Consider the following 18,008-nt stretch of genomic DNA (forward strand, 5'->3'; position numbering starts at 1 on the left):
GCCTACGATTATTGTTGGCAATTATGCTATATTTAACTCAAAGGGTAAAAACGAGAAAGCGTGGAAAAGAAAGAAAAATTGATAAGGAAGGCAAAGAAATAGGAAAGAGAGAAAAGAATAATTGCACTTTTATTTGGATAGTATTCACACCCAAATTCTACCCTTAATTTTACTGTCAAATTGACGACTCATCTGCTCCACGACCACCGACTTGGCGAGTAAACAATAAAAAGGGTAACGCACGGTTGGAAGCGAGGGAGCGTTTCTGGAGTCTCTCGGTCCATTTTCTTCACGATGCGTGAGGGGGACGAAGAGGGGACGAACCGAAGCCAATCCCCAAGGGGAAGACGAAATCTCCGGAGCAAATATTCCTCGTCATCTCGCCGTCGAGTGCATTCTTGATTCGATCGCCCCCCAGGGCTGCGTTAGTTGAGCACCGCGCGGCAGATCGAGATGTGGATTTCCTGGGCGACGCGGATGCGGGCCTCCTTCGGAGCTTCCTTCCTTTGGCTTGTCACTTTGGTCTACTTCAATCAGGTTCCCTTCCTTTGGCTCTTATTTCCGACCGTGTAGAGTAGGGCTTCTTTGTAGATTCGTTCTTGTACCTGCCTTTTTGGTAGTTTTCATCGATCTTGTTTCTCTGTGAAAGACGTAATTTCGATCGTCATTTTTATATACTTTGGCAGGGTTTCAGATCCTTTGTGTGGACTGCAATTTCTTACCAGATGAAAGACGTCCTGAAGTTATCGCCGTCTTCATCACAGTTTCTAGTTTCTGTTGCTCATTCTCCATGGAGTATCAAACCAATTTATGGGTAACCACTTAACCGTCTTGTGTTTGGTCGTTCGATGGATCTTATTGCCTGTTGTTTTCGTTGTGATTGGTACTTCAAGTAACACTTACAGAAAAATGATCTGCATTTTATGTTAGCAATCACAATATGTAGCCAATTTATCTTATAAAATTGTTTTAGTAATTCCTCCCGAATAAACTGTTTTAGTAATCTGTATGCAGTTCTAATTCACGACTCTTTTGTTGTTGATGTGCATGTTATCGTGAGCTTGCTAACCGTTAAATTATACTAACACGACGTGTTTATTTCTTTTGGAACACTAAACTTTAAATGACTCGGTCTTTTGTATATTTTCTCATAATAAATACACATAGCTGGACTCACAAGAACATTTGGGCATCATGTGTGAGATCATACTGTTTCTGATATTGATGCACGAAGGTGCATAACTTGTTGAGCAACACAAGGCAAATATGTCAATATAAATTTCTTAAAACATAATGTATCATATCAAATTGTTTCCATATTTGTGATGCTGCTAAATGCATTTCTATTACTTACATTTGTATTGCTCGTATGAGTTAGCTTATCCGCCCAAATCAAAGAATAATGGAAAACAAATGTGAAACAAGATTGTTCTCATGGTGATAATTGTTTTTTTCTTGTTACCTTGGATTGGTCATAATGATTGATAATTAACAACTCATATAGTCCCTAGGATGTGAGGCCTGGTATAAGGATCTTATCTTATCATTGAATTCTATGCAGGAATATATATAACTAGTAATTTTGAGATATTTAAAATTACTATGGACATAAATTTCTCTATCTTGAATGTGTTTCTCTATGTATTTGAAGAGTAACCTTGCGCCAATTGTCATTTTGGGAAAACAAATATCATAAGAGATCCAATCTTCATCCAGAATTATTATGTGACATGCCAATCCCAAATTTGGAAAAATAGAGTTTGACGAAGATGAATTATTATGTGGCCCATATCATCCAAAAAATGCAGATTCTTCTTCATTGGTTGGTTAGTAGCTAGATTCTTCTTCATTGGTTAGTAGCTAATTGAAATGATACAAAATTGTTATCATCAATCATCACTGCTGAAGACACAGGAATGTGGAAAGTCACTATTTTGTGATCTAGGTCTTTATTGTAACATTGAGCTGAGTCGTGCATGTATGGAAGAGCCAAATGCTTCTTCAATTTTGTTCCTATCATAGCCGAGCCAATTATATCTTAACTAAGACCTCACCTTTGTAGTAAAGAACCTTACCTATTGTCCAAGAACTTGTAGAACTTGTGAGAGAACCAATGGTCCAGGCCATAGTTTGAAGTATGATTTCTCGTCTCCACACTTATTGTGAGCCTTATATAAGCAACCATATTGACCTATACTTCAAGAAACATTTTGGAGCATATGGACAAAGAAGGTGAAAAGAGGAATAAACCTCTCTTATTTGTGTAGGATTTGTAAATGAAATGCAAAACTAAGCTGAATAGTAGATCCTATGCTAGTAATTAACTCAAATTTCAGCTTGTTTTAATGTAAATGTTATACAAAAACTTATAACGAGTACATTTTGATTGTGAATTTGTTTGTGGGCTTTTATGACTGTGTATTAATTTCCTGTAAAATGAACTTAATTACCAAGAAATCCTAGTTTTATGTGCTGTTTCTGTAAGTCACTTTTTTGTTTAAATTGTATATCTATATATAGAATGTTTAGATCATAATTAATAAATACTTAAACAAGGTTATATTATATATATATATATATATTTGCTTGATCTAAAATTTAGCTTTGTTAGTGTGCATTTTTCTCGTTGAGCTTTTTCACAAATTTTAACAAGCTGAAATCACCTGTATCTACTTCCAGCTTAATTAATGATTCTTTAAAAGTGTGGAATTCTTTGAGATGGTTGCAAATGGTTTTTGTTCATGTTTCATTAATGGTTGCAGATGGGCTGTTTACTTTTCAAGAAAGATGAACAAAATCAAGGTTTTCAATATCAATCGGATATTTATTATCTCATGTTATGCTCTTTTATGCTGTCTATTTTCACAGACAGTGATGAGTTTTGATTGAAAGAGGAAATCATGATACATATTCTCTATTAATCCACAAATAGTTCTGATTGAAACAATAAATGATGGTTGACCTGTAATGATTGTGTATAATTGTATAAATTGCAAAATTTTAAATTTTGAAGAGAAATTTCTACCAATCACATCTATGATGTAAATCTTTTATATATACCAATTTCTTTATTACTTTGGTTTTTTTGCAGAATACTGTCAGATTGTATTCCTATAAATGGAAGGAGGAGACTTCCTTATTTAGTTATAGCCACAATTTTATCTCTTTTACCTTGGCTTGTTCTTGGTCTCGTGACTTCTGCAAGGAGCTCAGGCAATTTGTTTGCTGCTTTTTTGACAGTACAAAACCTGGGGTCTGCCATGGCAGATGTTGTTGTTGATGCTATGGTTGCAGAGGCTGTTCGTTCTGAACTGTATGCGTATTTGCATGTTTTTTTTAACAATCCTCTAGTAATTCAAACTAATAGGGTTATTTCTGGCAGGGCAGAATTTGCTGGTGATCTTCAATCATTGTCGTGGTTGTCGATGGCCTTGGGAGGAATTTTCGGAAGCTTGTTAGGAGGATACACCTTATCTCAACTCAGAATTGACACAATATTTCTACTTTTTTCAATTCTTCCAGCCATTCAGCTCTTGTCATGCTCTTTAATCAAGGAGTCTCCATTGGAATCCGATGGAGCACAAAACCATGATAGTAAAACTATGAAATTCAAAGATGATGTAGACCACTCTAACAGAAAAAATTCTTTCATTAAAACATCTAAGACATCCAAGAGAAAAAGCAAGCGTAATAATGACAATAAGAGAATAAACTTAAAATATGAGAGTCCTATTAGGCAGCCTCGTTCACGACTTGAGAGATACTGTATATCTCTGAAATCAGCTATTTGTAATTTGGTTGGAACCTTCAAGCAGCCTATCATCTTAAGGTAGATGAAGATTCCTGTAGTCTGTTAATTTACTTCTCCTTCTATACCCCATTTCCAATATAGGTTCAGTATCTACTTTATTTTTGACTTGTGTGAATGTTTGACTTGTGTGAATGCCAGACCTATGGCCTGGTTTTTCTTTTCAAACATTACAGTTCCAAGCCTCTCAACGGTCATGTTCTATTACCAGACTGAGGTTTTGAAGTTGGAAGCATCTTTTCTTGGTACTGCACGTGTGATTGGGTGGATTGGACTAATGCTTGGTACATATATATACAACAGATATTTGAAGCACAAGAGGCTAAGAGAAGTCCTCTTGTAAGTGAAGAAAGCTACTCATAGCTTTCTGTTTTACCAAGATCTCAGATTCTTATCTTTTTTATGTTAAATCATTTATGAAGATTTTGCCATGCTTTCTGTTTGTATATGATCAAAGAAATAGTTCTGTTATTAATAAATGTTGTTGAACAACATGCTAGTTCATGATCAAATCACTTTGCAGTGTTTGAGTAAGATGATCGGGTTTGATGTAGAGTTGTTTCTGATATTTATACTTCCATGCCACTAGATGTTAAGTCATAAGTGATCTAATTGTGTTCCTGAATCATTCCTTGCACATAAAATACCACTTTTCCATTTTTTTACCCAATAGCCATAAAAATGATATGGTGTTTAAATTGGATAGCAACTGAAGTTGCTGATCTGGTAATTGATTACAAACACATTTTCATCTATCAGAAATAAGAATATTATGCTTTTTCTGAAACTGGAAGGACCAATATGAACACTAAAATCTAAATGATAAAATCTGACAATTTTGCAATAAGGTTTTTTCTATGTAACAACATACAAACATGAGTGACTAGGAATCCAGTCTTAGAGATAACCTCTGTAATTTTTTGTGTCTTCATGCTTAATTCCTTTCAAATCAACATCACTATGAGTCACAATTGCACCAGCTTCTACCTATCATATGAAAATCAAGTTGGTATCTTATATATCATATAGTTGAAGGTTAAAAAACCTTTGTAGACATATATGGTTCATCGGGCATTGTAATGTCATGTAGTTGAAACTGAAACAACTTTTTAATCTTTTTTGGTTTCATGCAGAAAACTTAATGATGATAATTTTCTGACTTCAGATTTTATTTAATTGCATGTCATTTGTGCTTGAGAAATTTTTAAGTACATAAAAATAGTCTATAGTTTTCTGTGAATTTTTCTTAAAAAGTGTTTAGTGCTAAACTAGAAGAATAGAAAAAAACGAGCATATAGCATATACAAATGTTCCATCAGAATTCTGAAACATGTTAGCTTAAAGTTTGTTTAATTATGATGTAAACCTGAAGAGCTGAAAAATATAAAATTTAACATTCTAACATTAAGTATTTATGTTTTTTTTGCCTTTATAAGAAAATTAGGTAACTCATGTAGTAATCTTTTCCATGAATGACAATGACAGGATGGCTCATGTTGGACTTGGGATTGGATGTCTTCTCGATATCATTTTAGTATCCAAATTGCATAATCAGTTGGGCATACCAGCTAAACATGTGGTTCTTTGGGGATCAGCTTTCAGTGACACAATCCGGCAATTCAAGTACTTACTAACCTTTTCTTGTGTCCTCATCTTATTCTTTATTTCATATATCTTATTCCTTGGATGCATATAGTTTATGGAATATAAAATTTTCTCACAGCATCACTAGGAAATTACAGGATAAGTCACACCATAAAAGCTTGTGCAGTGATTACATTTTAGAATACAACTAACAAAAAATGGTGCAAAAAGTTACAGATTTGATTTTTGTCATATTTTTATGATGGTTTACTTGTGCAGGTTGATGCCATTTCTGATACTCTCGGGTCGACTATGTCCCCATGGGATTGAAGGAACCCTTTTTGCACTCTTTATGTCCATAAACAACTTGGGTTCCACCTTGGGAGCATTCTTAGGTGCTGCTCTGGCCTCAGCGCTGAACATATCATCGGACTCTTTTCATAACCTGATCTTTGGCATTTCTATTCAATTATTGGCCACTCTGTTCCCCATATCCTTTCTGTTTTTGATCCCTAAAGAAGCCACAGGATTAGCATCATAATCAGACAAAGATATCGTAGATGAAATTGAAGCGAAAAGATGTTTTTTTCCCATAGTTCAAGTTTAGAGGTTGCTAAGCATTGTTCTTGTGGTAGAAAACTAATGCATTGTTCACCTCCCAAATCTATACGCTTGCTACTTTTTCTCTTTCTGAAATGAGAATTACTGAAGGAGTATACAACTTCAATTGCAAAATCCAGTTATTTGTATCGTCGACTCAATCTTCATCACTAAATGCTTTTATTGTAGGAGCTTATTCGAATAAGCTTTTGCTTAAATTTTCCAAATCAGCATGGAAAGCCTCAGATGATTCATCACGTTATTAGATCCATGAAGCCTCTTTGTCCAAGTCAGGATATTCATGAACAAAATTTGGTAACAATTCATAAACAAACATGTTTACTTATTTGTCTAAATTATAATTACAATCGTTTTTTTATTAAATAAATCTTGTGTTGGACAATTATGTTTAACTTCTTAACATTTTAAATTTATTTAAATATAATTATTAGTAAGAATTTATAACTGTCAAAAGTGATAAACTTCATGGTGAATTTGATAATTGACACGTATTTGAGATAAATACTATTTTAATTAACACCATTTCAGATAAACACGGACATCTTAAAGTATTGGACATAATAGATTTGATATGCTAAGAAGTGACGTTATATGCGGGATCATGAGTAAAATTTGATGTGAGTTTAATTTTTTTTTTTTATTTTTTTCTTATCTATATGTAATAATTTTTTTCTATTTCTTTTTAAATGAAAATGAAATTTTATCTTCTCTCTCCTATTATTACATGTAAAAAAGTATTGTGGTAGTGAAGATATAATATTGTAGCAGTTATAACTTGTAGTAGTTAATATACAGTAGCTGCTACAACGGTGCAGAAGCTGCTACAACGGTATCGAAACTACTATAACGGTGCAGAAACTGCTATAACGGTATAGAAACTGCTATAACAATGCAATAGCTGTTATAACGGTACAAAATCTACTACAACGGTGCAGAAGCTGCTACAACGGTACAGTAGCTACTATAACGGTGAGTAACTGCTACAACGGTGCAATAACTGCTACAATGATGCATTAGCTGCTACAACGATACAATAACTGCTACAACGGTGCAGTGTCTACTATAGCATAGTAGCTACACAATAATATTACTATACGTGTAGCAGCTATTGTGTAGTAGCTGCTACAACATTATAGTAACTACATCATCTTTAAAAATTAGCAGCATAGTGATTGTTGCATGCAATCAGATGAGAAAGAAATGAGAATTTTATAGTTGTTGCATACAGATGAGAGAGAAAAATTATTACATACAGATGAGAGAGATTAAAAAAAATTAAGTTTTGGTCGCATCAGAAAGTCCATATCGGATTTCGCTCACGGTCGGGCACAAAGCGTCGCTTAGAATATCAAATCTCTTAACATAATATCCTAATTATTAAAACACAATTTAAAAGGCAATTTGTGCTTTAAAATAATATCATCAAACGTATTGGAGACAGATTTGTCAACTATTAAAGGAAAGTTTATTTGCAACCAACTTGTATCATGTAGATTAATGTCACATATATGAGACAACCAATGTTATATATCAACCTTTTGTCAGTAAAACAAATAATTTTTAGCTTAAATTCTGTCCAAGTTGATTTGTCAATTTGTTTGCACTTTGACAAAATCATATTAGTTCAAAATTCTATAGTAAACTAAACTCATTTGCAAAGCCACTCATAACAATTGCCTCTTTAACGTCCAACTAATTGAAAACTCAAATTGCAATTTGAAAATTCTGAAATAATTTTATCCACATGTATGAGACCACTATAAGCACACATGTCAACTTTCTATTGATTTAAAAACATCTCTTTCATCACTTGCTTGGACAACCGGCCCAATGCAGTCCTATGGATAGCTCTGCTCTTCCTAGATGGCACCTAAACCCGAGCCAAGCAGTACATAGAAATCAAAGGCGCTCTAATAGACACAGGAAGTGATAGCCCCGGGAACAGACAGATTTGGAGCCAAATATTTTACCGCTATATGGGAGACGATTGGGATGCATTTCATAGCAGCAATTCAGGAGTTCTTTCATTCTGGAAAATTACTTAAACAATAGCAGCACTTCAGACTCCGCAGAGCAGGGAAGTGAACCGAATTGCATAGAAATGATACCCTCCTTATCTCCGACTCTTGTGAGTTATAGACAAAGTGTGCGAAATTTACATGTCTGAACAGCTCGCTTCTCATGTGAATGATGAAGTTAGTCTCATGGAATATTAGGGGCTTCCATAAATCCCTTAAACATGGGGTGGGGGTGCAACACCTTATCAAACAAAAAGATATTCAAATGATGATACTTATCAAAGCCAAGCTCAATGAGGATACTTTAGATATCATCATGTAAAATAAATTCTCAAATATAAGAATGACAAATAACTTTACTTATTCTAATTGAGGTTATATTTTGCTCCTTCGGAATATGCACAAGGTTTCTTTGGACGCTCTTATGACATTAGATCAATATATACATTGTCAGTTGTGTTGCTAAATTATGAGTCAGGTTTTCATGGTGACTATTGTGCATGGCTTGCATTTTATTGTGACACAACGACCCCTATGGAATGTGCTCATTCTTCTTGGGGAGATGATAGATGAACTTTGGCTCATTATAGGAGATTATAACTCATTATTAACGGGCCCAAGACAAAGAAGGTAATCAACTGGTTACCGATTATGAATTGTAAAATTTGGAACGTTTTGTTTATACTTGTGGCTTGGTCGATCTTCGCTCCATTAGATGTTGATTAACATGGAGTACTGGATTGGTTTCTTGGAAGCTTGACAAGGCTATGATGAACTCACATTGGCTTATAGCTGACTATGAGAGTTGTGGATTTTACGCCTCTCGGATGTATATCGGATCACTCTTGTGGTACAGTTTCAACACTTACAAGAGAAATGGATGCAATAGACCATTCAAATTTTATAATATGTAGACAATACATTATAGGTTTCAAGACTTTGTGGCAAATTCATGGGATGATCCCGTCTCCGGATATGTTGAATATGTACCCAAGGCAAAGCTTACACGACTAAAGGAGAAGCTACAACAACTTGATAAACTTCATTTCCAACACATCTCGGAGCAAGCTCTAAGAGCCAAATCAGTTCTAGAGGATGCCCAATGAAGCCTTCTATCTGAAGCTGAATTCCAAGTGATTATAGGATGATGAGAAAAAGAATCACAATGCTAACAGAGGCGGAAAAACTTTTCTATCAATAAGGAGCAAAGAGTATCTATCTCAAGAATAGTGATAGATGTGTTAGTTAGAGCCCTAAAGCCAATCATTTGATGATTGTATGGACTCATGTATATCATATTCTTGTATATTAATAAAGGCATTTGTTTGGTTATTATACTTATTTGTATTAGTGCCAAATAAACTAAGTATAATAGCGTCTTTGAGTAGAAGGTTCTTACCTGTATCAATCGATTAGTTGAATCGATAGTGAGATGATATAAGGAACACTACTCTAAATTATTCCTAGTCGAGTATTAACATTCAGGGACAATGTTAATACAATAAGACTAGCATGTAGGTCAGCTCGATGACTTGATCTCACAAGTCATGGATATAGAGATATCAAGCTGACACATGGGTATGCATTAGAGAATGTATACTGAATGCCCCGCCATGAGAAAGTATCATGGATCGTTATATGAGTGTCATATACTTTCTCATGTGGCTATTAGTACGACTATTAGTCCTTTGACCTGAAGTCACCATGGATCCCTACATAAGGAGTTATGTACTTTGGTTTCGTCAAACGTCACCCGTAACAGGGTGGACTATAAAGGCAATTACTTGGTATGTAACAAATTATGCAGAGGGATGTGAGTGATGTAGATGGGATCTATCCCTCCCATATGACGGGAGCGACATCAATATTCTTGATAAAGTAGACCACGAAGTGCATGGCCATGCCCAAATGAGTCAACATTAGATGTTAAGCTCATTTGATCGAGTGAGTCTCCTTGGAGTTCAAGATTTAGATTGATTAGAGGATGACACGGTCTATGCCTCACATTGATCAATCTAGATGTCTAGGATAGAAGGACAATGTCACATATTGTGAGGAGTCACAATTAGTAGTCACAATGTGATGTTGGATCTCAACATTCTTGTAACTTGGGTAGTAATGATGTATTGCTAGATACCGCTCATTACTTATGCTTCTAAATGAGTTTAGGGGCATTGCCAACGTTACAAGAACCTATTGGGTCACACACAAAGAACATGTGGATGGAGATTAGATTCATATGATGAATCAAGAGGATTAGATTCATTTGATGAATCAAATTGGATTAAGAGTAATCCAAATTGGGCTAATTGAGTTGGACTCAAGTTGATTCATGTATTCAATGAGTCTAATTTAGATTATGACTCATTAAATCAACTTAATTTAATGAATTAGATTCATTATATTAAGTTGGCTTGAATCATATGGTTGGATTAGATCAACCATGAGAGAGATTTGATCAAGTTTGACTTGATTTGAGAGGAAGAGAAAAAGTCATGTTTGACTTGACTTTTTGCCACATCACTAGTGAGTTGGCAAGATGTGGACCAATAGGATTGCTCCACATCATCAATGTGTGCCACCTCATGGAGGTTACAAGCCTCCATAGCATTTAATGTGGCCGGCCCACATTAAATGAGGAGGTTACACTTATTGCCATGTCATTTAGTGAGGTGGCAAGATGTGGACCAATGGTGTTGATCCACATCATCCTAGAGTGCCACCTCATGGGGGTTACAACTCTTAATAGTCTCCACATTAATTGGAATTAATGTGGAGGTTACACCTCCTAGAGTGGCCGGCCACTTTGTGAATGAATAGGAATTCATTTTTCATTCAAGTGGTGTATCTTCTTCATTCTTCCTCTCAAGCTCTCCCTCTCCCTCTCCTCCTTGCTTGGCCGAATCTCACCAAGGTGCTAGCACACCTTTGTGTGAGGTTTTCTCCACCTACGTGTCCGTGTGGATACTTCTAGAGGACCGGCGCTTGACGGTCTAGAGATCCGGCAACTCCTTGGACGAGCGGGATAAGCGAAAGGCACGCTTTGAAGGTATAACCCTTATCTAGTGTAGATCTAAAGGTTTTACAAACTCGTACAAGAAAAAGTTTTTCGAAAAGTTTTGTTTACGAATCTTTGCACGGATCTACGGCTTTGGGTGACTCGGGGTTTCCGCGACGCGGAAAAGCGGTTTTCGCGGCCCGAAGAACCCAATAGTGGTATCAGAGCCACGTGCAAGGCTTGTACGAGTTTGATTTTTGGTTTTATGAAAACTAAAGTTTCTGTAATTTTCTGTAAAATTATGATTTTATAGTTTTTATGGGTAATTTTTCCGTAGAAGCGAAGCACAAGTGTCTCGGCACTTGTAGGCTTCGGCTACCGGAAAGATTTTCCCAAAACAGCTTCGTTTTGGCCCAAATCCGTTTGGGACAGCGGGCTTGGGTGCCATTAGATCGCAAAGGAGCAACTCACGATGGTTAGATCGTGGGTAGGGGTACTGCCCCTAACCCCGCAAGGGGATTTGCACCCGAAATCGCTAAAAACGAACCCGCCGGGAAGATTTTTCCGAAACGACAATGTCTCGGCCCAAATCGTTTTGGGACAGCGGGTTTAGGCGCTGTTGGATCGCAAAGGAACCCTCGCGATGGTTAGATCACGGGTAGGGCCGCTGCCCCTGAGCCCCGCAAGGGGATCCGTTCCGCGATTGCGCCCGAAACCGCTAATCGGGACCGCCGGGAAATTTTACTCGAAAAAATTGTAAAAATTATTTTTAAAATTATAGAAAATTATGAAAATATATAATTTTGAATTATATATTAATTTTGTGATAGTCATGGCCCAAAAACCCAATATGATTGGATTGTGTTGTAATTCATAATACGGCCTGCGTGCTGTTATGTGTTTGTGCGTGTTGTATGTTTTATTTTTCCGCGACTTGCGCGTCGTGCCTTTCTCTTATATTCTTGTTGTAAATTAGATTTAGACTCGAATGTAACTCGAGTTTCAAATTGTAATGTACAAATTGGAGCGGTGGAGGGTCCACACGAGACGGAGTTCCGAGGCGGGCACGAGCAACACAAGGTGGTCAAAGGGAGGAGCTTGGAGAAGCTGTTGACCCTAAGTTGACCATTCGATCTTCTCATTGGCTTGAGAAGATCGTAGTAGGGTCATGACTAAATCACAAATATATTAATTAGTTAATTGCTTATGTATATGATGCATGTTTAATAAGTAATTAATTAATTAGTGCCTTACGATTAGATTAGATCTAAGTCGTGCACATGATGCACCCTTGCGATTAGATTAGATCTAAGTCGTGCACAAGATACATCCTTTTCGATTAGATTAGATCTTGATCGAACCAACTCTAAATGCCTAACCGTGCCGTGATACCTATCACTACCTCGATCACATGTATTGTTGAATCTGCCAAAGCAGAGCAATACATATTATCTTGGTAGGGTACGGAGGGACAATCTTGGTCCCGCCTATCAGCGCATGGGTGAATACAAACTCAATTAGATTGAGTATTCCTAGTTACTCGGTTGGATCGAGTTAACTATAGGCATTCTTCCAATAGTTGGAATGATAGGTCAAAATCACATCTATATTAAATCTCGGGCGTATTAGCCAAAGCTAACTCGAGTTTTAATATAAATGCGGATATTGATTTTATAAACAAGAGTTGCATAGAGATGTAATTGGTAATCGTTACCTACCGATCATACTAAGCCTTGGGCGTATTAGCCAAAGCTAACTCAAGGGTTAGTATGATGTGGATCTTGTCCCACAAGAATTTTAGAATTCAGTGGGAGCATCATTTAATTAAAGGCCTAATTAAATGATTTTAAAAGAATATGATATTTATTTCTGCAAATTTTCTGTTATAGATAACCATGACGTCGAATACGAACTCTTTCTCCCTGCGTTCTGTCCTTAAGAAGGACAAGCTCAACGGAGCAAATTTCCTGGACTGGTACAGGAACCTGAGAATTGTTCTCACTCAGGAACGTAAACTGTACGTTCTGGAGCAGCCCATTCCGGAGGCTCCTCCTGCCACTGCCACGCGAGCAGACCGAGATGCTTACAAGAAACATCAAGATGACGCATTAGATGTGTCCTGTCTTATGCTCGCGACCATGAACTCTGAGCTTCAGAAGCAACATGAGTTGATGGGTGCTTACGATATGGTTGAGCATCTTTGTCACCTATATCAAGGACAAGCAAGGCACTGGAAGAGGAACTCCAAAGAATACCTAGAAGATCTTAAGAAGAAGAGAAATAAGATTTCTACTTCAGGTATACATGTTATAGAAGTCAACCTCTCTATTTCTTCGTGGGTATTAGATACCGGATGTGCTTCGCACATTTGTACTAATGTACAAGCGCTGAGGAATAGCAGGGCATTGACGAAGGGTGAGATAGACCTACGAGTAGGCAATGGAGCACGAGTTGCTGCTATTGCTGTAGGAACTTATCATCTATCTCTTCCCTCTGGGCTTGTACTAGAATTAGATGATTGTTGTTATGTGCTTGCCTTGACTAAGAACATAATTTCAGTTTCTTGTTTGGACAAGAAAGGATTCTCGTTTATAATAAAGAACAAATGTTGTTCTGTCTATTTAAACGATATGTTCTATTGTAGTGCACCTCTAATAAACGGACTCTATATTCTAGACCTTGAGAGCCCTATCTATAACATAAATACCAAGAGGTTCAAGTCAAATGACATGAACCAAACCTACCTCTGGCACTGTCGCTTAGGTCATATAAATGACAAGCGCTTATCCCAGCTCCATAAGGATGGTATGCTGGACTCATTTGATTTTGAATCATATGAGGTATGCGAGTCATGCCTACGAGGCAAGATGACCAAGACTCCCTTTAGTGGGCACAGCGAGAGAGCGACTGATTTGTTAGAACTCATACATAGTGATGTATGTGGCCCTTTCAATGTCGCTGCTAGAGGCGGTTATAGGTACTTCATTACATTTACTGATGACTTCAGTAGATACGGTTATGTGTACTTAATGACACATAAATCCGAATCCTTTGAAAAGTTCAAAGAATTCAAGAATGAAGTACAGAACCAGCTTGGCAAGAGTATTAAGATACTTCGATCCGATCGAGGTGGAGAATACCTTAGCCATGAGTTCCGTGACTATCTAGCTGAGTGTGGGATTCTATCCCAACTCACTCCTCCTGGAATACCACAGTGGAATGGTGTATCCGAACGGAGGAATCGTACCTTATTAGATATGGTACGATCTATGATGAGTCACACAGATCTTCCGACATATCTATGGGGATATGCTCTAGACACGACAGCTTTTATACTCAACCGAGTTTCATCAAAGGCCGTGATAAAGACACCATATAGGATATGGACTGCGAGAGATGCTCAGGTGTCTTTCATGAGGATTTGGGGTTGTGAGGCTTATGTTAGACGTCAAGTCTCAGACAAATTAGGACCCAAATCCGACAAGTGCTTTTTCATTGGATATCCCAAGGAAACTAAGGGATATTACTTCTACATTCCCAGTCAGCACAAGGTAGTTGTGGCAAAGACTGGGGTCTTTCTAGAAAGAGACTTTGTTTCTAGAAAGACTAGTGGGAGCATGTTCGATCTTGAAGAAGTTCAAGATGCGAATACTAGCACTGAAGCCTCGATGGAAGTTGAACTGGAGCCACAAAGTGTTGTGGATGATGTTCCACAAGGAGTTGAGGAACAACAACCGGTTCAAGTAGACATACCTCTTCGCAGGTCTGATAGTAGGGGTGTTCATTATTCGGGTCAATCCATTAACCCGCCCGATCCAAATAATATTTGGGTTATTTGGTTTGGTTAAATGAAATTCGGGTCGGTTGAATGAACTGACCCGAAATGTTAATTGGATTAATGGTTTGGTTTTGGATTTAACTCCCCATCCGAATAACCCGCCCGAAACCCGAATAAGGAATTAATATATATGTTTTAATTTTTTTTGAGTATAATCTTTGGAATCTTTGGAATGTGTAAGTTTTTTTTCTTATATCGAATGAAACTATTTTATCAAATTTGGAGCTTATTTATTTATAAATGTAAACTATTAAGAGTTTATTTATGTGAAGAAGATTGAAAATTTGAAATGAAAAGAAAATTGGGTTAATTGGTACCCGAACCGAATAACCCGAATTAGTTTCGGGTAATTCGGTTTGGTTTATAGCTAATTCGGTTTGGTTCTTGGTTGGATTTAGAAAATTATAAAATCCGAATAACCCGAACCGAATAACCCAAATAATTCGAACCGAACCGAATGAACACCCCTATCTGATAGGGTACGTCGTCAGCCTGAGAGATACTCATTTCTCTTGTTTGACCATGATGACGTTGTACTCATATAGGATGAGCCCACCACTTATCAGGAAGCTGTGATGAGACCAGATCTCGAGAAATGGCTAGAGGCCATTCTCGGAGCTGGAATCTTCGATTCGATGATGCGATCAAACAGTTTGGTTTCATCAAGAACGAAGATGAGCCTTGTGCCTACAAGAAGGTTGTAGAAAACATAGTTATCTTCCTCATATTGTATGTGGATGACATACTACTCATTGGGAAGGACATCCCTATGCTTCAGTCTGTCAAGACCTGACTAGGAAGTTGCTTATCAATGAAGGACTTAGGTGAGGCATCCCACATTCTTGGGATACAGATCTATAGAGATAGATCTAAGAGATTGCTTGGCCTAAGTCAGAGTACATACATTGACGAGGTACTCCTACGGTTTGCCATGCAGAACTCCAAGAAGGGATTTCTGCCGATGTCACATGGCGTGAGTCTTTTGAAGACTCAAGGTCCCTCTTCTGGAGAGGAGAGAGACCGCATGGATCAGATCCCTTATGCCTCAGCTATAGGATCGATCATGTACGCCATGCTATGTACTCAACCTGATGTCTCGTATGCTTTGAGCATGACGAGCAGATACCAGTCAGATCCAGGTGAAAGTCACTGGATAGCGGTCAAGAATATTCTTAAGTACTTAAGAAGGACTAAAGAATATTTCTTGATATATGGAAGCAATGATAAGCTAGCTGTAAAGGGTTACAGTGATTCTAGCTTCCAGACCGATGACTATCGCAGTCAGGGTTCGTATTCTACTTGAATGGTAGTGCTATGAGCTGGCAGAGTTCACAGCAGTTCTACAACGTTTCCATCTTATTCGAGAGATTATCGATAGAGGAGATGTGAAGATTTGCAGAGTATCTATAGAAGCTAACATCGCAGATCCCTTGACCAAGACTTTGGCACAGAGGAAGCATGATGGTCACACTAGATCATTAGGCCTTAGAGCCTATACTGATTGGCACTAGTGCTAGTGGGAGATTGTTAGTTAGAGCCCTAGAGCCAATCATTTGATGATTGTATGGACTCATGTATATCATATTCTTGTATATTAATAAAGACATTTGTTTGGTTATTATACTTATTTGTATTAGTGCCAAATAAACTAAGTATAATAGCGTCCTTGAGTAGAAGGTTCTTACCTGTATCAATCGATTAGTTGAATCGATAGTGAGATGATATAGGGAACACTACTCTAAATTATTCCTAGTCGAGTATTAACATTCAGGGACAATGTTAATACAATAAGACTAGCATGTAGGTCAGCTCGATGACTTGATCTCACAAGTCATGGATATAGAGATATCAAGCTGACACATGGGTATGCATTAGAGAATGTATACTGAATGCCCCGCCATGAGAAAGTATCATGGATCGTTATATGAGTGTCATATACTTTCTCATGTGGCTATTAGTACGACTATTAGTCCTTTGACCTGAAGTCACCATGGATCCCTACATAAGGAGTTATGTACTTTGGTTTTGTCAAACGTAACAGGGTGGACTATAAAGGCGATTACTTGGTATGTAACAAATTATGCAGAGGGATGTGAGTGATGTAGATGGGATCTATCCCTCCCATATGACGGGAGCGACATCAATATTCTTAATAAAGTAGACCACGAAGTGCATGGCCATGCCCAAATGAGTCAACATTAGATGTTAAGCTCATTTGATCGAGTGAGTCTCCTTGGAGTTCAAGATTTAGATTGATTAGAGGATGACACGGTCTATGCCTTACATTGATCAATCTAGATGTCTAGGATAGAAGGACAATGTCACATATTGTGAGGAGTCACAATTAGTAGTCACAAGGTGATGTTGGATCTCAACATTCTTGTAACTTGGGTAGTAATGATGTATTGCTAGATACCGCTCATTACTTATGCTTCTAAATGAGTTTAGGGGCATTGCCAACGTTACAAGAACCTATTGGGTCACACACAAAGAACATGTGGATGGAGATTAGATTCATATGATGAATCAAGAGGATTAGATTCATTTGATGAATCAAATTGGATTAAGAGTAATCCAAATTGGGCTAATTGAGTTGGACTCAAGTTGATTCATGTATTCAATGAGTCTAATTTAGATTATGACTCATTAAATTAACTTAATTTAATGAATTAGATTCATTATATTAAGTTGGCTTGAATCATATGGTTGGATTAGATCAACCATGAGAGAGATTTGATCAAGTTTGACTTGATTTGAGAGGAAGAGAAAAAGTCATGTTTGACTTGACTTTTTGCCACATCACTAGTGAGTTGGCAAGATGTGGACCAATAGGATTGCTCCACATCATCAATGTGTGCCACCTCATGGAGGTTACAAGCCTCCATAGCATTTACTGTGGCCGGCCCACATTAAATGAGGAGGTTACACTTATTGCCATGTCATTTAGTGAGGTGGCAAGATGTGGACCAATGGTGTTGATCCACATCATCCTAGAGTGCCACCTCATGGGGGTTACAACTCTTAATGGTCTCCACATTAATTGGAATTAATGTGGAGGTTACACCTCCTAGAGTGGCCGGCCACTTTGTGAATGAATGGGAATTCATTTTTCATTCAAGTGGTGTATCTTCTTCCTTCTTC

At 37.4% G+C, this 18,008-nt stretch overlaps 1 protein-coding gene across 2 annotated transcripts; it reads left to right on the forward strand.

The window, feature by feature from the left end:
* Positions 1 to 226: 226 nt before the first annotated feature.
* LOC121981336 (probable folate-biopterin transporter 4) lies at positions 227 to 6,141 on the forward strand. Of its 2 annotated transcripts, XM_042533793.1 has the most exons (8): positions 227 to 537; positions 687 to 814; positions 3,092 to 3,143; positions 3,241 to 3,313; positions 3,383 to 3,829; positions 3,950 to 4,147; positions 5,294 to 5,431; positions 5,672 to 6,141. In XM_042533793.1, exons 2-8 carry the CDS (start codon positions 791 to 793, stop codon positions 5,931 to 5,933), a joined length of 1,194 nt encoding a protein of 397 aa, XP_042389727.1. In that variant the 5' UTR covers positions 227 to 537; positions 687 to 790; the 3' UTR covers positions 5,934 to 6,141. The 2 variants fall into 2 exon arrangements, with proteins under 2 accessions (XP_042389727.1, XP_042389726.1); XM_042533792.1 differs by having other exon boundaries at positions 228 to 537; positions 3,092 to 3,313.
* The last annotated feature ends 11,867 nt before the right edge of the window (positions 6,142 to 18,008 follow it).

This window comes from Zingiber officinale, chromosome 5A (genome assembly GCF_018446385.1).
Source record: "Zingiber officinale cultivar Zhangliang chromosome 5A, Zo_v1.1, whole genome shotgun sequence".
NCBI lineage: Eukaryota > Viridiplantae > Streptophyta > Magnoliopsida > Zingiberales > Zingiberaceae > Zingiber > Zingiber officinale.